The sequence below is a fragment of the Larus michahellis genome, chromosome 4, assembly GCF_964199755.1.
Source record: "Larus michahellis chromosome 4, bLarMic1.1, whole genome shotgun sequence".
NCBI lineage: Eukaryota > Metazoa > Chordata > Aves > Charadriiformes > Laridae > Larus > Larus michahellis.
In genome coordinates, this window is record NC_133899.1 from 65,527,256 (window position 1) to 65,550,205 (window position 22,950).

Genomic DNA, 22,950 nt, shown 5'->3' on the forward strand with positions numbered 1-22,950 from the left:
CAACTACTGCCATGAGCCCAAGGAAAAGGTTTAGTGTTAATTTTATTAATAAATACCTCCCCATTTTCAAAGCATTATAAAATACATTAATTAAAAGTCTCTGCTCTATTATGCAGAATATTGCTGTGCTTGCAGGGAAAAAGCACTTTAGTAACTGTGAGTGGCTGCAACTTCTTGCCTCCGATAGTCAAGCACTGACGTAAGGCCAAGGCTTACAATGTAATTCCTGAATGTTGAAAACGCTTCTCCAGGGTAAAAGGGTGGGCTGCGCCTGCCACATTCTCCTGGCTGGTCTCTGTTTCTCAGGTCCGTACTTGGAGCAGAACTTCCGTGACTCTAGCTCAGAAACTTGGCTCCACACAGGGTATTGTTATCTAACAACAGGGGGACCTGGATCATACCAACGCTTCCAGTGGTTGTAGGTTTGATTAGGGTCTTTTTTTTCCAAATAGGTGCCATGCTCGTGCCATCTTCCGCAGTCTAGCCAAATTAGGTTTAGGCTGGAGAAAGAAAAATTAAGAAGCACTAAATCATAACTAAGTAAATGAGCTTCAATTCCTCCATGCTCTGCCATAATACAGTCACTCCCAAGATTTTTTTAATATCTAAGTCTCACCTGACTTTCAACAGAATACAATTTCATAACTCAATATAGCACAGTAACAGAAAAAGAGAAATAGTGATTTATTTTTTTTTTTATTTAAATGTTGCTATTTCTTTGCTTTTTTCCTCCATTTTATAGCATCTTAGATTTTAGGGAAGTAGGCATTTAGTTAGCATCTTTGCCAGTAGTAGAATATAAGAATTGACATGTTTTCCAAGTTTTACACTTAAAAACTGCAAACACTTTAAATAATGTTTAATTTTTAAGAACTAGTGGACCCCATTCAAATCAATGTGATCATTCAAATGAAATATGGTAAGATCCTTGCTAAAGTGTTTTCAGGACAGAACTTTAATGTTCTATAGTTTTGTTTTATTGCTAACAGCTACGTAAAAACTCAAGTAAGATGCAGCCAGTGGCGATGGTTTCAAACTGGCCCATTCTAGTGCTAACACACACATGTACGTGACATGCCTCTGATAATCCAGACTAGGGATTATCAGAGGCATATCTGTGTCCCCCACAGTACCTGCTTTTCCTGCTGTAGATGGTCTGTGTCTGCAAGAGGCATCATGGAAGGTCTTCCATGAGCACACTGGAAGGGCAGCTGGCAAGATGACAAAGCTTGAATAAGCCTGCAGCTCTCCTCCAAAGTCAAACACTCATTAAACTTAATAGCTCCTGAAAAAAAGATACAAATTCTTGCACGCGCTGCCAAAGAGAATTCAAACCACCCAGCAGACTTCCCTCCACAGCTGTGGTTTTCACAGAAAACAAGGCAGCTCCCAAAGATTAGCTGGGAGGCTGCAAACGCAACCCAAAGGCTGCAGTATGGCAGACTTAGGGCTTAGCTCAATTAACCAGCCTGCTGCATAAGGATCAGCTTTCCATGGCCTAAGCTTCCATCTCACCTAAGTCTGATGGATGGTAAGTTTATTAGGTTTTGGCTTTTCAGATGACATTGCATTTTTTTTTTTGCTTTTTGTGTATGCGTGTGTGTGTGTGTGTTACAGCTGAAGACACAACCAGTTCACAAATCAAACAGTATTAAACCAAGACAACAGCTAATATCAGTTCCATCGGCTTTATCAGTTCTTTGTGCCTGCCACTGACAGGCATCAGTTCCAAGACCAAAAGCTAGCTCTGCCACTAAGTAATTTCTCACAAGAGAGCACTTAATGGCATCCAGAGGAAATCCAAGCAGAACATTAGGGAGTCATTTCAGAGGTGTTTGCAATCTCTAGCCTTCACAGATGCACAAGACCATTTGCAATCTGCCTTTCAGCCATAGCACTTTTTTAGATATTAAAAAAAAAAAAAAATACGTCTTTTCTGCCATTCATAGAATGCAGTGACACCCTGTGAAAAGAGATGCTTTTGGTTCATGTTTACTCCTCCAGCATAATCTTGTTAATACTGAATATGGCACAGGAACTGCCAGAAGAGGCTAGAGCTACTGAGTCACCTGTAAAGTCTGCTCATTTCCAGGTGCTGGAAAGCCATAGTCCCTTAAAAGATGTAAATTATTACTGCACTCCTTCCAAAAATACTTGAAAGGTCACAGGCACGCTTAAGCTAGCACTTTTGATACTTACATGAAACAAAAAATGCTTTTTGGGAAGAGTGTCTAAAGTCTTATTTCCTGCTTGCTTTCAAGCAGATTCCAGCAACGCCCCTTGCCCCTTCACAGAGCTGCTATTTGAATGGTTTAGAGCTCACACAGATGAGTGCATCTCAGAACTGTGTTCTATCTGTGTTTCATGTGAGGGTTGGAAAGTACAGCCCGTACATGAATAAATCAGAGCAGTGTTGCTTGTCCCTCACAGTGCCGTCCATGAAAAGACCATTATCTCCCTATGAAACACAGAGTCTGTAATCCTGGAATTCCTGCAAACACATTCTGATACTACTGCCCCAGGGAGGATGTTGTGTAGAGACAGAAAGGTCAAAAATGAAACAAAAAGAAGGAAGAAAAGAAAAGCAGAGTTTCCCTACCATGACAGGCCTGGGAAGCTAACACCTTCAGAAACGTCAGAGGCAGCGTCCCTCGTGCTCCTCCTCCTGTGGTCTGCACTAGCTAAAATTAGTAAGGGAACATCATCTTACTTTCCATTTAATATGAGAAAAAGGAAGAACTGTAACACAAAGGAAATTAAAAATGAGGAAAAGCTAGTGGATTATCTGGTCCGTATCTCTCATTTGAGGCTTAACACACTTGCTCCTCTTGGTTCACTTCCGTAAGCTTTCCATTATTATAGTCAACTTTAGAAGCAGACAGCAACTCACCTCAACTTGTTCTTGAATAAGCTCCTGGAAAGAAAAAAGGTAATATCATCAGTTGCTATTTCTCCCTTTCATTGCCCATACCCTGCTCTGTCCACATCTCCGTATAATTTAGTGTACAACTGCCAGAACCAGGAAAAATTATGCTGATGCAGGTACACTGTGAAAGCTAGTACAGTGTGAAAGATCAAGGCACAAGACCTGACCTCTCACAAGTATCTTATCAGAATTTAGACTAATCACTTGGTTTCTCTCTGCATCAGTTTCCTCTCTGTAGAATGGTTATAATGGAATTCTTATAACTTAGAGTGCAATGAATGCGTGTTATCTTTGAGGAGATGCCCTTTCTTCTTTGGGTAACAGTCCATGTGGATTTCATTTCTAATGTCTAAAATGCAATGAATTAATAATCAATCATGAATAGGTGTTACCAGTCCTAAGCAAAATAAAAAGGCCTGCAGATTAGATCCGCCAAAAAGCTCATGAGATCTCGAGGCATCAGCTAAGAATGAGAGTTCATAAGGCACAGACCTGATCCCCTCCTCCGACACTTTTAGTGCTCTTGGCTCCCAAATCACACCAGGAAAGTGCATCTTCCCAAATATAGCAAGGTTGGAAAAAAAAATTTAATCAAATGAATCATCTTCTTTGTTTCTTATTTTTGTATCAGAAGAGATGTATAGCAAGACTGGACTAATTCACAATGGCTCAGCCTAGCAGCTGAATATGGTACTCCAGAAACAATTTTTAAGGAGTCCTCGAAGCAGTTAGGATTGTGGAGAATTGTTTACAATGGAAACTGGAAGTAACCAGTTCAGCAATTCCCTCCTCAAACTGCAGAACACCTGGAACAGCAGCTTTTAGAAAGCTGCACTGCCCATGTATAGATTTCATGAAAACAACTTTAAATCCTAACAAATAATATTTCTGTATCAGCAATATTAATAGTTTTACTCTTCATTCAAGCATTTACTTTTCATTTGAGCATTCATGAGCCCTAAAGTATTGAAACATCTGCACTATATACTATTTTTCTTAGCTTCTTCACTAGTCCAAGTCTGAAACAGCATCTTACCGTTTCTGCTACAGTTCAGGGATTTCACTTGTGGCACTGTTTAGTTACTAAAAGGGATGGCACCCACATTTGCCAAGGGACTTCTCTCCCTCATAACAGATACTCTAATACCCTGGGCCATTAACAAAGAACAAGACTCAGTATCACAATTTCACCCATCTCCACAGCTGACCTCCACAATGCTTTTAGTGACAGGTTGTCTTTTCCGTCGTAATTCATTAGCTTCTCTTTCTATAAAACACAGTGGCACTTTCCTCACTAGAATCAAGGAGCTGTTGGTCTCAGGAAATGATAATTCAAGACCCAAGTCCTCCAAATTTTTGTAGCAGCATCTGAGGAAAAAAACAAAAAAAACACCAAACAACCAGAAATAAGACATCAACCACAGTAGCTATGTCTCCACAGTATACAGAAATACTTCTGTATTCCCCATATATGTTTCCTCCTGCAGTAGTTTCCAATGTCAAAATCCATGCGTCATGAGATTCCAAGTAATTTTACCCCTTCAGCCTATATTCAGACACATTTTTTCACTCCAATCAACTGTGCATATTTCATGTTCCACAACCACAAGATCTAAGAGTTCCTGTATTACGTGGAGAAAAGCTTTATGTGTAATTTATAAATCTTTTCTAAAGATGCACAAGGTGTCTGGTTGAACACACAAACACTCCAAATATTGAAATTACGCAGCATAAAGACTCCTTTAAGTCTAACCTAAAAAACTGTGATTTCAATTGACATGTAATAGCAAATACTTACAATGGAGAAAAATATTGTAAGAAATTTATGCTGGTTTAATGAACTTTATATGTCACTAAGGAAAGAAAGCCCAGGAAAGAACAATCTCTAGTCAATCGGACACATGTCACCCTGTGGATGGAAAAATACACATAAAAACGAGACTTCACAGTCAGATGAGAACTTGTCTTCAAAACGAAAACAACTGTAACAATTTATAGTTTATTTTATCTAATAATAATAATATAATAAACTCAGGGAATATTCACTTAAAACAAAGGTGGGGAAGGTCAAATTTTAGAAAAGAGATTCTTTGAACAAAAAAGAAGGTAATCTAAACTTACTAAAATCAGTCATGAGACTAGTACAATTATTATCCTCCATATGGAGATGACTTATGTAATTCTACCCCAAAAAAGAAGACATGCTCAGCAAGAGCAGCGAAAGACAGAAAAAGCCCATTGTGGTGAAATGAAATAATCCAAGCAGCTATTGAAGTCAATCAGGCCTTTTTCTTTTTTAAGGGAGGGAAAGAAAAAACGGAAGTTCAAGAGAGTCAACAGAACAATGCTTAGTAGACAAATAATAGAATCAAAGCTGCAGGTGAACCAGAGGTCCAGCTGAACTATTAAACAGCAGCATAGCTGAAGAGAATGGTCTTTTAGGGAAGTTAATTTATTCCATTACATCAAACTTCATGACAGAATACGCTCATACTCTGCCAGCAACAATAACAACACAACACGTAGCACTTTTTAGTGAGGTTAGTAAAGAGATGAACTGCCAATAAATACTGATAAATTAAAGAGCAACACAATAAAAGCACCACTAAGCCAGCACCAGTAAGCTTCCTGAATCAATTATCTTCAGCAATAGCTGAAAATCACAAGCGGCATCCCACTGTCCTGAATAATTTAACCAGTGTCCTTAAAAGAAAACCACACCTCTCTGATTTACTTTATCTTTTGTAGTATGTTTGTTATTTAGCTGATGAAGAAAAGTAGCTCACAGAATTTATTTGGTCTTTCAAAAAGCCTTTGATGCTGCCTCCTAAAAGTGGCTAGAAATGAAAATGCAAAAAGTTGTCATGGATAGAGAAGTAACATTTGTCGTGACTTAGAGACTACAGAAAAAAGGCGTGCTAGCAACATTTGGTCAGTGTTCAACATGGCGTGACTCCTGATCTGTATCTTCATAATTGTTTATTCATGATGTGGAAAAGAAGGGGCATGGTCAAGCAGGCAAATTTGTAGAAAACACAAAATTATTTATGGTAGCTGAAACTAAAGATCATGATGAACTCAAACAGAACTTAAAACAAGTAGAAAAATGATGAATGAAATCAGCAGGATGAATGAAAAAGGTATAATGAAAAATGGACACAAAAACTGAATTCACTGCTCATAAGACAAATAAATGCAAATTATCAGGAATAATTTGATCTACTTGTACATTTTGTTGACTTCTACACAAATAGCAAAAATTTAAAGATACCCCACAACTCTGTGTTTCATTGTTGTGACTATTCAATAAACAAGCAGTTCATGCAAGCAGCGGTAGCCAAAAAAGCAGACAAAATATCAGGTGTGGATGTAATAGACAGAAAATATAGGCACAGTGCAAAGCTATTGTACAAATCAACGTGATACCCTCACTTAGTACCTTGTATTCAATTTTGGCCATTCAGCCTCTGAAGTAGATATATCAGAAATAAAGACATTCAAATATGAGTGCAAAAATAATTCGAAGTGGAACGAGAGGCATTACAAATATTCTGATGTTAGCAAGAACATCACTAAGAGGTGGGAACAACAAAGGCATCAAAATATTACTGAACTACGAAGAGCAATGGTTACGTTCTCACATTTTTCCCTAAGGCAGGTAGAACATAATAGTGCTTTACACTTTCCTTTGGAATTTCTGGTATTGGCCATTGTCACACAAAAGAGTTACCAAACGGATACAGCAGTGATACTGTTATGATTGGAATACACCCAAAAAGGGCTTTACACCAAACAAGTGTATCCCTATAATAGGCAACAATCTTAACAAGGAGTGATTTAAAAGCTGTCGAGTTTGCCAAAGGCATCACAAAAAAGAGCAGTTTGAGAATAATAAGGTAGTCCTGTGAATGTTAAGATAGAACATCACCTGAAAATGAAGAACAATGCAGGGAAGAAAAAACACAAATGCGTGTGGCAGGTGACAGATGGGGACTTTGGGGAAAAAAGTTTGATTAGCATCCAGTAGGTCTGCAATAGTCCAACAACAAATCTATATCTAAACTCTTGTAGTAGAAAAGTTAAATAACCTAATAGTAGGTAGGTCACCATTATGAAACATTTGGGAAACAGTATTCACTAGTTACTCTTGGCAGGCACCAACGATTAAGGAATGCATTTTTGAAGGAGTCACAATACAAACTTTACATACCCCATCCTCCCTTCTCAAACACTGCCTGTTAAATCAGTGACTAGATCGACACTATGGGCACCGCACCCCAGTGTGCACTCCCAAGTCCTGAGCCCCAGACAGTAGCATCTATTGGAGACTGCTTTGGCACTCTCCTGGCCCACACATGAAGGTTTACTTTCCCAGTGAAACCAGAGCACACTGCAGAGGCACAGAGATGGCACACTGCAAGGGTTTTGTCTTGAGATGTTGTAACGACATGCCTGAGAAGCATACCTATTTTAGTCAGCACAGATACAGCTGATTGGTCTTGGCTCAGGAAAGAATCAACAGCTTCTTTCCCAAGCTTCATGGTAACCTAGCAATATATAGAGATCTTCCAGGTCAACAGAGCTATCCCAAAAAGTTTAGAGCTATTGACTATTACTAACCGTAGAAATCTTCTTTGTTCTTCCGTAACTTCTATCTCCAAAGGGGGAGAGATGGAGGAGGACAGTAATTTCTTCTTGCCACATGCTGCAGCTTCCTTCTCATAGGAATCTGTGAATGAGTCGTTTAGAAGTATCCTCTCTTAGAGTATTTACACAGGCATTACCCTTAATGACCCTACGGTTTGGCATGTAATCCTCTGTTTGGATTAAAAAGTGACCACAGAATGCCTTCTCCTGAAACTTGTGGAGGACTGGGAATGTCACAAACCAGACATCTAGTCTCTGGGGAAGGGTTGGTTAATGCCACTTTGTTTTTTTCCCACCAGTTCCAAAAAAGAGTCACCCTAAATAGCAAAAAAACCTACTGATATATTTAGTACAACTCACAGAGAGCAATTTTTCCACAGAAAAGGCTGATATAAATGGCATTAAAATACTATTCATTAAGGATTTCTCCTTTCAGTCTTTACCTTTTTTCAGTACCTGACCAAAGGGAGCAGAGTTCCTGGAACCCTCTCTGCAGGAACTGTGCAGTATTTATTGATGAAAGAGAAGGTCAATGATTTTTAAGTACTTGATGGATGGCTATTGTGCTTTTTAACACTGAATCCAACGGCTAATGAGTTTACAAAGACGACCATTATCCCTTTGCAAACAGTTTCAGAATGTGGAAATTTTAGGCTTTAAGCACAGTATTCAGCTACAAAGGAACCAAACGAACTATGCTCTTTACTCTGCATCCCGTGTTTTATTTTTCACAGCATAACCACATAATCTTATTGATGTTGTTCTATTTCCTCTTCATTGTTTTTCCTATCAGTGTTCCTGCTCTTTCATTATGTCAGGACTATTTTGGTTTGATAGTTCTGTGGGTAGGGAGTATATCTTCTATTTCTGGAAAAGCTGTAACAATTTTCAGCTGCCAATACTATGACTACTTCAGATACTGAATACCTGCGCTCTCCTAGGGATCAGGATAAAGATGACAAATGAATATCCTATTGGTTCCATACATCCCAGATTCATCCTTACAATGAGTTACTTAGCAAGCTTTCCCTTTCAGACAGCTCGTTAGTAATTTTCTGTGCACTGATTATCTTTCTTCCTAAGATTATCTGAATCCTCACCTGCAATAAGCTGCTCCAAGCGGATCCGTTCATGAGCTGCATGTTGGTCCACCAAAATCAAGAGGTTTCCATCTAAAAATGTACCACAAGAGATGAGAAACAGGCAACTTTGTACCAGACAACTGCACAGGTTAGAAAGAATGACCACTCTCTAGAGGCCACATTTAGAAGATAACTTATCAGCCAGTTTTACAGAAATAAAGCGAGGAGGCGGCTGTGTTGGCAGAACATAAAGTCACTACGGAACAGAAATTTAGTGATCCAAATTGGCATTTAAATTAAGGTAATCAGACTGAGTCAGAAACTCTTGTCTATTGACATCTTCATCTAACTTCAGAATGAGAGCTGAGGTCACTCACAAATTCTTCTGTTTAATGCAGTCTTTAAAAATGTTACGAAAACTACTGGTTTTGAATGCCTTTTTTGTACAGCTTCAGCAAGCTTCAACAATGAATATGCCCAGACACTGTGAACAGAGTCTGAAAGATGTTAGTAATTTGAGCACAATCTATTTTTATAACACTAATCTGAAGGCAGTGGGAACACTCAACAACATCCAAAATAAAGATAAAGAAGATCCAGGAAATTTCAAGTGAAGACTAACATTTTCCTCTACTCACAGTATCATCCCAAAGCAAGAGGAGAACACAAACAGGACAGTGTTCCCTCTGCAGTCTAAGAGCACTCGACAACCACTTCAACTTCACGTTAATAACCACTCTTACCTGCATTTTTATCCATTTCATTCCTAGTGTTGATTAAACAAGCAATAAATTTATTGTCCACTTGCTGAAGAACCTGTAAGATACTCAGAAAAATCACCACCCAGTGGAAAAATTATTTTTAAAATGAAGGTAAACAAAAGAAGACAACAATCAAAATGGATCAAGCACAACAAATAGCTAGTAGTATGATTAGGTGAGTGGAAACCACATGTTTTCTAATCCCAAAGGTTTAAAGAATTTGGCCAAGCAAAACTGAGACTGAGAAGGTATATAATTATTCTTTATAAATACAGTGGGGGGCCAAATATGGAAAAGGCATCAATTATTTAAACTAAAAGACAATACTGGCAGAAGGTCAAACGACCATAGATCAGTCATGAAACAGTTTATTCTGGAACTAAGAGAAAGTTTCAAAATATCAAAGAAAATAATTCTGGATCAATTTTTTCGAAGAGAGTCATAAGGGCAAGAGCTCTAATTGTTCTAAGGTGGAGCTGGAAATTTACAGAATGGATTAAATGCTTGTGTAGAAGCCTCCTTGAGTTTGGAATTAAAGCTGTGCTCAGCAACTCTAAGTATATGATTTGCTGATATCACCAAAAGAGAACGTAAACAACCTTTTTTAACCTGCCCCATGTTTGTGCTAACTTGCGCTGATCACCTGTAGAAGCCAGGAAGCATTTTTTTCCCCTGATTCTCTGATGTGAAATTTGCCTCTGACTTGATTCCACCTTCCCCTCAAGCATCAGAAATCAACGAAAGCTACAGGGAATACTGAGCAGGGATGCACAACGCTTTCAGTATCTTAGTGTTACATTTAAATTAACATATGTGGTGTTAGGGAGGAATTTCTCCCCAAGCCACATAAATAGAGCGCACTCTGAATTCTCTGTCTCCCAACATGTGCATTGTTCACCTCCTAGGTAAAAATGAATAGATAATCCTACTTCTTTGCAAGCATGCAAGACATTAATGATTCTTTTTATTCTTTTCCTGTGGCATGATGCAACACTTTGTGCTTTTGGTCTTTTCTACAGAGATTCTCAAAATTGCTATAGGGTACTGAAGGCAGTATTTGGCTTCTTCAGAGATGCTATGTGGTAATTTCTTCTAGCTTTACCTTCTTAAAAACATATAAAGGAAAACATTATGCAGGTAAAGTTAATCACAGAACCACTCAGTACGTTTTAAAGAGCAGTTCTTATTATGAGTGAACAGAAAAATGGTACCTTCCATTTACCAGCTCTCCTCTCCTGTCTTTTTGAAACATAATCCGTTTACTGTAGTAACTCTACTCCCATTGTTCTTGCACACACAACATAAACAAGGGAATCATTTGGATTCTTATCCACCCTGGAGATGAACATTACCATGCCCCACACAGTCAGAACCTGCAATCTCAAAGTCAGCAGCCTGACTCCATGAGAATAACGCTAACTGGGCCTGTAAGCCTTTTGTCATTGGGATGCAAGAGAGGAAGAGAATCCACTCTGGCATTTCTATCCAGGCAAACCAACAACGCATATAAGTTGAAGCCATATATTTATATTAGCTTTCAAGCTAACATTCAAAACATTTGATAAAGAAGCGCTAAACCAGTTAAAATTGATGCTATGATGCCATTTTTAAGAATCACTTTTCAGGGCAGACATAAACCTTAAAGTGAAATTTCAAGTCTTTCCACAAAATCTGGGATTTGCTTTTGAAACCACTCTGCTGAAGAACTGAATTTCTAAGACCAAGAAAAATGGAATATTCAGGACACAGATTTCAGAGGAATACGAACTAAGCAAATGCCTACAATAAATATAAAAAACTGCCCATTAAAATATCGTTTAGTTAACAGTATTTCTAAGCAGCAGCAACAGGGCTGCTGCTTGATTTGATTTAACCATACACTCAAGGAATTTTAGAGTCTCTTGCAGATAGCTGACTAACCATGAGATGATACTAAGATCTGGCATAACATACGTGTCTGCTGGTATCACACAGCAACCAAGAATTCTGTTTGTGCTTGTGAAAATTAGGGATATGAACTATTTCCCTGGATACTTCTTTCCTACCAGGCACAAACATCAGCAAATCTCATCTGCTGTGTGGGAATTTGGGGGTGAAAACTAGTAATAGATCATATTGTACCTGCATTGAATGAACCATGTCTTTGGTGAAACGATAAGGATACAAGATATTGTGAATTTTCACAGCCAGATTGTCAGCCTGACTGCTGGTCACATCAACAGCAATCTGTAAAAATAGAATTGCAGATCAAACAGGTGATAAAGGATATGGCAAAAAAACCCAAACACACACAAAATACCCCCAACAAACCAGCTTTAAGAAAAACTGGAAATAACTCTGTATTTTCACAAACCAAGCTTTCTACACAAGAACAGGACTAGCTAAAGATACCATCCAGCAATGCCTCTGCTTCCATCCCCACACGGTTTCCCATCTGGATATTACCTGCTAGCTTCAATGCATTCAGCTGATTTCAAGTACCTATCAGAAAACCTGAAGTTAATTATCAGCCTACGTGAGCTCTCAATGGATTGCATTACAAAAGATGTATTACCCTGAAATGAGTCAGAGTACACGTCACAGCAACAACTGAACAGAACTGTTCCTTTTCAGAAACTCACCAGCCCGTGGTTTGGTACTTCGTCCCTATTGTTTGCAGGTGGAAATGGTTACATACATATGTTTACACACACACACCATGATGATTAAAGATAATACTACCTCATGACAACAAAGGAAGTTTTTCTAAAAGCTCCAACATTGTTTCCCTCTCACATGCTATAATCCTGCCAGGCTATAAAAACAAGTATAGTAAAATACACTTTTAAGACTCATTGCGTCCCAGAGAAGAAAGCTGAGTTATTTTAACTCTGTCCAAAAAGAGGACAGACACTGTATTACAATTTTGCCATCCTTTTAATTTTAAGATGACTATCCCTGTAGAGGGAAAGACATCTTACAATAATGTTTTGCTTTTGAAATGACATAAGGCAAAAGATTAACCTGATACCTGCTTCTCTCATTTTGAATAAATCCACAAAAATTACTTCTATATAAACAGTCTATAAAAACACATAACTGCCTTGTTCTGTAGTCTAACATATTGCTGAATAACTTACATGCAACGGTTACAATATTTGCAATTTAGGCTCCATGTCAGAAAACAACATAAGGCAAAACTGACTCCTATTTTATGATGAGATATTAGATAATAACTACCTCCGGACAGGGAACAAAAACAGGATTATCCCATTCTGAAAGCAACGACTGGAGAGACTCCCCTTCAGCATCTAGGAAAGAACACAGAAATAATACAGGGACTACCACCATCCATCAACAGAAGCGGTATTGTGTACTTCGACCTCACACAAGTATTACTATTTTTTTTTCCATCATAAAAAGGAGAGAATGTAAAAATAAATAATAGAACACAAGACTGGGCTTCTTTATTGAATGCTTTAACTAGAAAGGACACTGTGCAGCTTTCTGACTCCTAAACATGCTGCAGCACAATTCAACAGGTCCTGGAAATGGTGGGGGGGACATTGCGGGGGGGGGATGTGTGCAAGGAGGGAAAGAAAGACCTGTTTAGCTACCCACTCCCTCTGGACAAAGCCACATACCAAAAAGATGATTTCATCCCTTCCACCATAAAAAAAAAATTGTGAGGATTGAAGCTATTTTTCACATTCCAAGGTTGGAACGAGTACAAAGAGGGGAGTAGGTAATTATTCTTCAAACTACTGACATAATTCAACAAAGAACTGGGTATTTCATCCTGTAAATAAGTATCCCCTAACCTGCCTTCAACCCTAAAAGATTTTTTTTTCAGTTCTAGATTTGAGATGACTCACACGGTCCCATTGTTAACAGACCTTGAGTAATTCTGGGTTCCTGTTGGGACATCTGGGAGAGTTCTTTGATTTTTTATTTTTTTTTTACCACAGAACACTGTGTCCTGGAAAGCTGGCCCTACCTCTCAGATCCTGGCTTGCTAGAGTCTTCTCTTTTCGAGGTCTAGGAAGGAAGGGTAGCACAATCTCACTTCTAAAGGGATAGCACCTGAACTGAATCCCTAAACACAATATAAATTTACTGCTGCAGATTCAACAGCATGCAAAATTACAAAAATCTATACATACCATTATTATATTATCATAAATGAGCATGTGCTTAGCCCTGTACAAATTACAGTATCCCACAGATTTTGCAATCTAACATTGAGAAATAAGAGCATATATGTAAAAAGATGGTAATTATCAGACACACTTGCATCAGGAAATGTATTATTTTAAAATATTACCATGGCTTCTGCAAGACTGTCCTTCTTAAAAATTGGCTGCTGCTTTATCACCTAAGAATTATTTCCAGAATTAGTGCAATCAGAAGCATTATCCCCAAAGGAAAGAGAAGGCATATAGTAAAGTCTGTCAGATACTAAAACGCTTTTGACTTCCCTCCGTTGGGACATGGCAAAAACTGTCAGTCTATCACCTCTCCTATCAATACTTAATACAGTTATCAGAAACCTGTAAAATTGAAAACTACAAGTCAGTGAGACCATATGAGGTATCGGAGTAAGCCTAACAACATGTTCCTACCCACCCAGAAATGATTTAATGATATTACAAATCAGCACTGTTATCGAGATTATTAAGAAAAGCAGCTCAGATTTCCAGCACAGCGGTAAACATTTCACCCTTCCTTTGGTACAATTCAGACTTCTATTCTTTGTGGAATAATAATGAATTAATAAAGTTCCTTTCTACTAAGAAATTAAGGGTGTGCATTCAGGAAAAGTGGCAGAGTGATAACGCCAAAGAAAACCAGCTGCGTGCTGATAAGCTCCGTACGAAAAGGCTCTATGAGATCCTAGGCCAGTCCGTGGACTCCTGACTGTTCCTCCATTCCAGTAAGGACCAGTGACGGTCCTACCCTGGGGACCGAGAATCCTTTCAAGAATCCAAACCGTCAGCCTAGCACGGGAGAGTAACTCAGCATCCCACTGTCACAAAACCCAGAGCAGAGAACAAGACGGCCTGACGTCGTTCCTGGTAACCTGTGGCAAGTTGAAGAATGCCACCTAATTCAGACTTTGACAGAACTTTTATAGCTGTTATCACTGAAAAATATTATCCCTCAAGTTCACGGAAGCATCTATCATCTATGCGAACAGAAGTCCAGTATTTCTTACATAGAATCATAAACAAAGATTCATTTCCTTGCTGCTTGCTGCAGGGAAAATCCTTGGTCAGGACATATATTTTTCATTTTCTTGCCCACAGGCCAATGAGAATTCAGAGCCGGCAGAGGTTTTATTAATATTTTTCTGACAAGTAACATCAGAAAAGGTGATGAAGGTAATAACATATCTACTTTATACAGGCAAACCACATACAATTACTATAATTGAGTATTCATTTTCAGTTGCCTCATTTAGATCATTAAAATATACTGGTGTAATGACATATCAGTCAATAATGTAATGAAAGTAACAAAAAAATGCAAACATAGCTGGCATAACAATGAAGATCAAGTTCAACTGGGATGTTAACCTACTACAAATGCATAGCATTAGATTATTCAAAAAGGCACCCGATGGTGAAATGAAGCTTGATAAATTTTCCTGTAGCAATCACTTTAACCAGTACAAAGATGCCCGAGTCTAACTTTAAAAATCTAGCATTTCTGTTGTGCACATGGCACGTGACTGGAAAAAACAGCAGATGGCCACTGCTGTCATGGAAATGAGGATATGGATTATTCTTACTTCCTTCCACCTGCTACCAACCAGTGTATTTTCCCTAAATTTGTGTATGAGATGCTGTTCTTAATAAATCATGGCATTACAAAATTCTAAGTCAATGCCATGGGGTTACTGACACTAATCTAAAAAGCAAAATGAAAACATACATAGCCAGTGAAGAAATAATTCCACTCCTGGGTCTTAACAGGAGTCCCAAACGGTGTTCAACATCAAGAGACATAAATGCTGTGTTAGGACAGTTATGTTTATTCCTATTACTAAAAAGAAAGAATATCCTTTTCTTGAGAAATGCGTGAAAGAACATGTTTGCTGTCCAAACACCTTATGAAGGTTTGAAAGGCCCAACCTTCAGCCTAAGAAAAGCAGAAAAGCTTCAGTAGACATCTCGCCGAAGAATAACGCCATTGACAGAGTTAAGAAAGAGTGGCACCATGGATACGATGGAGAATAATACCAAAGGTAAGGCTAAGAAAGAACAATGCCATTGGAGGTAAAAAGATGCAACACAATACACGTCTTCAAAGACTACAGACTACACATAATCTGAACGCGTAAGGGTATGTGAGATATTCTCTTCATAAACATGAATGCACTATCCAAACATTTTGCATAGGTCAGTCTCCACATCTCCGTGCTTTGGCTAGCTACTAAACAGCATTGTAGGCAACCAAAACTGGTAAATGATAGAAATTAGAAGTGTTAGGCAAGGAGTGTACATTTCTGCTTGCAAGTAATTTCACCTAATAAAAACAGAGATGTTCTTCTCCTTGTAATAAACTTACTTCAGCGGAACACAAGCGATATTAAGAATTATTAGCATCTATTACTATGTTTAAAAGGAAATAGATTAACAGCTAAAACACCTACTGCACCTGTGTTTCTATAACTGGTGATATAGAAGTAACAGACAAAAATGGAACAAACCAGAGGCTATCATGATTGATTAGACAAATATTTCACAGGAGAACTATCTAGAAAGAAGTCCAAACCACTTTTTCAAAACAAATTATACAGCAGAAAATATGGTCTACATGAAGAATGGCTGCATCTCCACTCATAACAACTTGGAGGAACAACTTGGAAGAAAGATATATCTGTGGAGGGGAAAATTATCAAAGACACTATGCTGCTGAGCCAGACCAGGAGGACACACAACACCAAACCCAACAAGTAGATCAATGAAGACTCATGAACACCACACCGCTGACAAACCAATACAACGTAGTGTCCTGTCACCCCTGGAAAAGCTCCATCATCAAACCACTAACAATGATTTACAACATCTCCTACAAAGTTAAGTGTGAAGGAACGGCCTTCCAAAATCTGTGGAAAGGGGACTACTATATTCTCAATACAGAGTTAGATTTTTGTTCTACAGTTAGAACTCAATGAAGAGTTAGATTTTTGTTCATTTGTCAAGGCTTATTTTAAATTTTATATGCAGTTAGGATAAAGCATTAAAAACAACAATTTTCTAGTACACTTAGTTTAAAGCGTGTCCCTCACTTTTTATATGACAACAATTATATGTAACTGTGATCACAGTAATTGTCATCATGCCCAGGCAGCCACCTGTTAATTAACAAGGTGTTGGCGTTTCTTTTCACTGCCTTATTAAAAATTGTCTTTTAGTATCTTGAACGTAAGTGTTTTACTGCCTCCATAGTCTGCAATACTTTCCTGTTTTCCATACAGCTATTACATGTAAGCCAGTGTTATTTTTCAGTATAAACTGTCAGGTGCTGACAGCAAGGTATTTTATGCACCTAGCAGAGCACAAGCTGTTTTCTTCATCCCATTTTTACAACAATCACCACCCCTCTTACCATTCTCTGAGACAACATTCACAGCCATTGTTGTTATATCTTGAATGCAGGCAGCTTGAAATCCTTCAGTAGGAGGAGTGCCATAGGTGCTCAGTCCAGTTGCTTTATTGATGTATATTGTCTTACCCGATGAAACATCAAAATCTTGCATCCAGTCAGAACACCACAAATCACTCCTGGGATCGCCTGTGCTTGTGTTGTCTACAGAGAATTCCATGTTGCTTGGGAAGGTCATACAGGGAACCTCAGTATCTTTCCAATTTTGTTCTGAGGATTCACCTAAGGTACTTTTATTTTTACAGATGACGTTAGTACCATCTTTTTCAGCAGGTAATGATAAAACAGTGCTTGGAGAGACTGTGTACTCCCCTTCTACACTGCTGAGTGGTGATGGGCTGACAGTACTTTTCATGGACTCTGCTCTCATATTGTCTGATTGAGAGCATGCATCCCCCTTAGAAATGCTGTAATTACTTTCCGTGATTTTTTCCACTGAGGATTTGTATGTTTGACAAGCACTGTACAAAAAGTCATTATTTGAAGATTCAAGATCAAAAGAGTAGTCATCTTTTCTACTTGAATCTGTTTGAAATTGTTCACCAGGTTGTTCTGCTTCTTTGTGGTCACTTTTCATTCTGGATAGTTTGGATGATAATGATCCTGGAGATCTCTTACAACTTATAATTTTTTTACTAACCTGAGAGTAATCAGACAACGTCAAAGGACTCTGACAAAGGGCTCGTTTGTCCTGTGAATTTTCTCCACTGCAGAGTAAAGTCTCTCTCAAAGAACCAAAAATTTGGCTACTATTATTAGAATCTGTATCTTCCAAAGCTGGAGCTTCAGAAGTGCTCAAGCTACCATGGCTGTCATTTTCATTCTTTGAAAAGTCACAATTAACTTGTGAATTAAAAACTGGGAGATCAAATTCACTCGTCTCTGACAACGGTGCTGGTAGCATACACTTGACTCTACCATAATATCTCCTGAACTTTTCTAACGAGCCCAGCTGTGTGGACAAGCTCAGCTTCCTAGAGGGCTGAGATCTTGGCACAGCTATTTGTCTTCTAGTGCTTTTTATAACTTTATTGTGAGGAATACCCAAAGAAGTTCCCAGCGGCAATTCTGTAACATTTGATGTCTCATAATGCCTTTTACTAGTGGCAATAGGCATAGCTATCCCTTCACTCGTCTGACTTGACCAAGTTTTATTCTCTAACCACTCATTACCATCAGCCATGCAAGCTTCTCTGGTGTAAGGAGGTGCATAGTCTTTATTTGTATTACTGGAAATATCCTTAGCATTTAAAGATATTTTGTGGCCAAAAATCTCCTTGGCACTGACAGGGCCAGGTCTACACTGCACGTTTAATGCAAGATTTGTTTCTGTTTGTTCACATTCATGTGGGGGCTCATTTTGCATAGCACGTGTTATGAGGCCTTTAGAGCACAATTTTAATGGTATTGAACTAACAGCCCCTCTGCCCACATTATCCATCGCTTCAGATGTTTCCCTGTCTCCTCTTCTTGCATTAGAGTGTTTCATCAATGAACTTCCAGTGACAGTTTCAGGGCCCATTGCTGTTTCAGTAGGGTCTTGTCTCTCAGATGGCAACTGAATAACATCATTATTTAAGATACGGACCGCATTGCTTTTCTGTGCTACTTTGCCTTGCTGGCTTCCCACATCTTTTATGTAATTCTCTGCACAATGCTGCAGGTCACCACAATGGTCTATTTTTCTTATTTCTGATCTGTCCCCTCCACTAAAAGAGGAACAAAGATCTTCTGAAGGTTTCAGATGAGTATCAGACGCGTTTTGGGAACCATTGGTGTCTTTTGGCTCCTGCTCTGAGATATTTGATATAATGAAATCAGAAGCTGTGCCATCTTTGCTGGGCAATGGAATCTCCACTTTCTTGTTTCTACATGGATCAGATGGTTCAGCAATCTTCTGATTTGGACCAATTTCAGTTTCCTGTAGGTTTTTATTTGACTCTGTAAGATCTGAAGATTTTTTTCCAGTCACAGATTTCCTTTTGACATCTTTTGATTGCAAGTTACGCATTTCATAGGAATCCACAATTTCATCACATGCTTTCTTAAAACTGTTTTGGATGCTCTTCTCATCAGAGAGCGAGGGCTTCAGAACTGGAGCATTATACAAACAAAAGTCATTATCTTCGTTAAATTCTCTGATGTCCTCACTACATGGTTCAATAAATAAATGTTCTCGTTTCAAAAATATTTTCACTCCTTCCTCTATGCAAGTTAGAAGAACATCCCAGTTCTGGAACTCGATTAGAGTTTTTGCAGGTTCCAGACACACATCATAGTCACTGTATGCGCAGGTCACATTGAGAATAAAGATCCCATACAACTCTGGGCCACAACGATGGCGACCAGGGCTTGAACTAGCCTGTCTGCTTGCAGGGCCACTTTTTGCCTTGCAAATGGCACTTTCTTTTCTTAATAAAAAATCAATTAGTTTATGGAGTCTTGTCTTTAAAACAAGCCTCCTATTCACATACAAGAACTGCATATTCTTATTGTAATGTCCTTCAGTACTGATATAACCATTTAGCTCAAATCCCCCAGACTTATGATTTATTTCTCGTAACTTCTGGGATCTGCCCAGTCCATAAATTTGACAGAACCGAGAGTATACATCTCTTGTCTTAGGGAGCTGAAGCACCATAGAACAAGAGGCGTCATTCCTTAAAGAAAGTGACACAGAGGGATGCATCAGTGAAATAGCCTCTACTTTCTGTCTCACCCTCTCAAATTCCAACACAGGATCCATACACTTTCTCCTCACTGGCAACTGATGGAACAGATTACACACAGTGACTGTAGTTCCGCCACTTGGTCTGCTCAATTCAGCTTCGCAGACTTCTAGTGCTTGCCCATTGTGAAATACTTTCACAAATGTGTTTGCTGTCCTGCTGGTCTTAGACGAAACTTCCACTACACTGGCCATGTTGGCTATGCTTGCCACAGCCTCCCCTCTAAAACCATAGAACCTCAGGTTCTCCAAGTCTCCCATTGAGCTGCACTTGCTGGTAAAGTACCGCTTTCCCATTGCATTTAAGTCCTCTCTTCCCATCCCGGAGCCGTTGTCCACCACCTGGATCTTAAAAGCTTCCAAATCCACCCTGATAGCTACACATGTTGCTTTGGCATCGATGCTATTGAGGACAAGCTCCTCCACACACTGCCCCAGTGAGGTGACAGTCACTCCAGAACGCAGCCTGGCTCGCACATCTTCATCCAAACATTTGATCATGTCCAAACCAGATAGGTGAGAAAGTCAAGTAACTGCAGGGAGATCACTCCTCCATGTTGCTTAAAACAACTCCCTGGGTGGAAAGAAAAAAAAAAAAGAAGAAAATAAATATAAGTTAAAGGCCTGGAAAAAGCCTTTCATTTATTGCATTCGCCCTCATAAATATACTTTTCCTGGCATACATAAGACTTTTTCTGTGATGGCTTTCCTGCTCAGGCTTTGACACCGTTGTTGCCTTCAGGGTAAACACCCGGAATGCGAGTCTATGCTCCTTCCTAAAAAACATCCGCGATTCTCAACCTTAACATACCTAAACCACGACCAAGGCAAAGCTCAAAGGACCCGGCAAGCCAAAGCCTTCCGCTTCCATCGGTCTCAAAAACACAAGAGAGGCAGCGCCGAGCAGCAGGGCGCAGCAGGGACGCTCTTCCTCACGCTTTTTACCTCAAAACTCCTCACAAAAAAAAAAAAAAAAAAAAAAAAAAAAAAAAAAAGCAAAAAAAGCAGAACCTGGCTTCCCGCCACAAATCCGCGCCCCGTCCCCCCCACCCCCGCCCAACAACGACCGCGGCACGAGACTAACCGTTGGGCGGGCTACCGGCCCTGCACGCGCGGCTCCTCAGGAAGGGAATGGGCGAGCGGCGGCCCGGGCGGGGAGGGCAAGGCGCATGCGCGGAGGCTGCCGGGGACGGGGGGACTACGATTCCCAGCATGCCTGGCGCCCGCAGGGATGGGCCGGCATGCGGGCGCCAGGCATGCTGGGAATCGTAGTCCCCCCGTCCCCGGCAGCCTCCGCGCATGCGCACCACACACCCCCCATGACAGAGCCACTCCACACGCGAGAAGCTCCAAGCAATTTTATTCTAAAGGGCGACCACCAAAACCAAAAATAAACCTCTGCAACAAAAATACGTCGTTTCTAGGAGTTCTCTAGAGCTGGGTATCGTCCGACTGAAGGAACAAGGTGGGGGAAACGCGTCGAGGGTGGCTCAGGCTGAGGGTTTTGCTTCTTCCCCGGACGACGTCACTTCAAAATCTGGAATTCGTTGTGCTCCAGCGCCGTGATCTCCTTCTCGTTGCTGAAGTCGGCGCGGCTGATGCAGGACTGGGGACTTCCCACCTTCCTCAGCCATTCCTGCAGCTCCCGCACCCTGGCGCTCGGACCCTGAATTTGTCCTTGCACCGTGCCGTGGCTGGTGTTTTGGACCCACCCAACGAGTCCCAGCCTCTTGGCTTCCCTCTGAGAAGACAACGCAGAGCAAAATGAGATTAATCCGAGACGATTTTACAGGTAAAACACAGACCATCCGGAAGTTCCTACAGTAGGAAAGCAGCAGAGGATTCACAGAATCATGGAATGGTCAGGATTGGAAGGCACCTTCAGAGATCATCTAGTCCAATCCCCCTGCCAAAGCAGGTTCACCTGGAGCAGGCTGGACAGGAACGCATCTGGGTGGGTTTTGAGTATCTCCAGAGGAGACTCCACAACCTTTCTGGACAGCCTGTTCCAGTGATCTGTCACCCTCAAAGTAAAGAAGTTTTTCCTCATGTTGAGATGGAACTTCCTGTGTTCCAGCTTGTGTCCGCTGCCCCTTGTCCTGTGCCCCATGGGCACCACTGAGAAGAGTTTGACCCCATCCTCTTGATACCCACCCTTTAGATATTTATAAACATTGATAAGATTTGCCTCTCAGTCTTCTCTTCTCCAGGCTAAACAGACCCAGGTCTCTCAGCCTTTCCTCATAAGAGAGGTGCTCCAGTCCCTTGATCAACTTTGTAGCCCTCCACTGGACTCCCTCCAGCAGTTCCCTGTCCTGCTTGATCTGTGAGGCCCAGAACTAGACAAAGTACCCCAGATGTGGCCTCACCAGGGCAGAGTAGAGGGGGAGCATGACCTCCCTTGACCTGCTGGCCATGCTCTTTTTAATGCACCCCAGAAGACCATTAGCCAATAGCCACAAGGGCACATTGCTGGCTCATGGTCAACTTGTCTGTCTCTGCAGAGCTGCTCTCCAGCAGGTCATCCCCTAACCCATACCGGTGTATGGGGTTGCTCCTCCTCAGGTGCAGGACCCTACACTTGCCCTTGGTGAACTTCATTAAGCTCCTTTCCACCCAACTCTCCAGCCTGCCCAGGCCTCGCCGAATGCCGGCACAGCCTTCTAGTGGGTCAGCCACTCCTCCCAGCTTTGCGCCATCACATTTACCCAACTCCTCGTTATACTCTTTCACATGAAAGACTGGGGCGGAAACGCCCTTTTCCATTGTGCTAACATCACGCAGCACTGAGAGAGTACAGCCCCCACCCAGAAGCAGCCGCAGCCCAGGCCGTGGCTGCCATCCAGCCCTGCCAAGGCCCCCAAAGGAGCCACCGCAGGCCCGGCAGCACTGAGGGAGGGCACCGTGCACCTCGGGAAGAGCCCCGCCAAGTGCCCCGGCCCGCACCTGTGTATACTTGCGGAAGAAAACGCCCTGCACCTTGCCGGACACCTCGTAGTCCACGGAGACCAAGCCCTCGCCCTCCGCCATGGCGACTGCCCGCTGCCGCCTCCTCCTGCCGCAGCCGCGCACCACGCTGCGCATGCGCGGCGCTGCTCGCGACCCGGGGGGGGGGTGTGTGACCTCACTCGCCGCTGTGGCCAATGAAGAGCCAGC

General features: G+C 40.8%; 2 protein-coding genes across 6 annotated transcripts; both read right to left on the minus strand.

Moving 5' to 3' along the window:
- Window positions 1-24: 24 nt before the first annotated feature.
- On the minus strand, window positions 25-20,957 carry MLH3 (mutL homolog 3). Of its 4 annotated transcripts, XR_012586764.1 has the most exons (13): window positions 20,879-20,957; window positions 17,010-20,368; window positions 12,636-12,706; window positions 11,538-11,642; window positions 9,399-9,471; window positions 8,674-8,745; window positions 7,547-7,655; window positions 4,725-4,835; window positions 4,135-4,294; window positions 2,891-2,914; window positions 2,600-2,681; window positions 1,134-1,285; window positions 25-500 (listed from the first exon to the last, which is right to left on the minus strand). XR_012586764.1 is itself a non-coding variant. In XM_074585282.1 (12 exons), exons 2-12 carry the CDS (start codon window positions 20,293-20,295, stop codon window positions 429-431), a joined length of 4,206 nt encoding a protein of 1,401 aa, XP_074441383.1. In that variant the 5' UTR covers window positions 20,296-20,368; window positions 20,879-20,957; the 3' UTR covers window positions 25-428. The 4 variants fall into 4 exon arrangements, 2 of the variants coding, with proteins under 2 accessions (XP_074441383.1, XP_074441384.1); XM_074585282.1 differs by lacking the exon at window positions 4,725-4,835; XM_074585283.1 differs by lacking the exons at window positions 4,725-4,835; window positions 20,879-20,957 and adding an exon at window positions 20,606-20,685.
- Window positions 20,958-21,137: 180 nt separating this feature from the next.
- Window positions 21,138-22,874, minus strand: ACYP1 (acylphosphatase 1). 2 transcript variants are annotated; one of them, XM_074582445.1, is made up of 2 exons: window positions 22,774-22,874; window positions 21,138-21,535 (listed from the first exon to the last, which is right to left on the minus strand). In XM_074582445.1, exons 1-2 carry the CDS (start codon window positions 22,822-22,824, stop codon window positions 21,320-21,322), a joined length of 267 nt encoding a protein of 88 aa, XP_074438546.1. In that variant the 5' UTR covers window positions 22,825-22,874; the 3' UTR covers window positions 21,138-21,319. The 2 variants fall into 2 exon arrangements, with proteins under 2 accessions (XP_074438546.1, XP_074438547.1); XM_074582446.1 differs by having other exon boundaries at window positions 22,741-22,839.
- Between the last annotated feature and the right edge of the window lie 76 nt (window positions 22,875-22,950).

Bases quoted from the DNA above. Each gene is read 5' to 3' on its own strand.
- MLH3 (XM_074585282.1), bottom strand. From the start codon at position 20,295: ATGATCAAATGTTTGGATGAAGATGTGCGAGCCAGGCTGCGTTCTGGA. The intron at 12,707-17,009 runs GTAAGAGGGGTG...GTTCTTTCCTAG, and splicing joins GAATGTTGTCTCAGAGAATG to ATGCTGAAGGGGAGTCTCTC. The intron at 2,682-2,890 runs GTGAGTTGCTGT...TACTAATTTTAG, and splicing joins TTATTCAAGAACAAGTTGAG to CTAGTGCAGACCACAGGAGG.
- ACYP1 (XM_074582446.1), bottom strand. From the start codon at position 22,824: ATGGCGGAGGGCGAGGGCTTGGTCTCCGTGGACTACGAGGTGTCCGGC. The intron at 21,536-22,740 runs GTGCGGGCCGGG...TTGTCTTCTCAG, and splicing joins TCTTCCGCAAGTATACACAG to AGGGAAGCCAAGAGGCTGGG.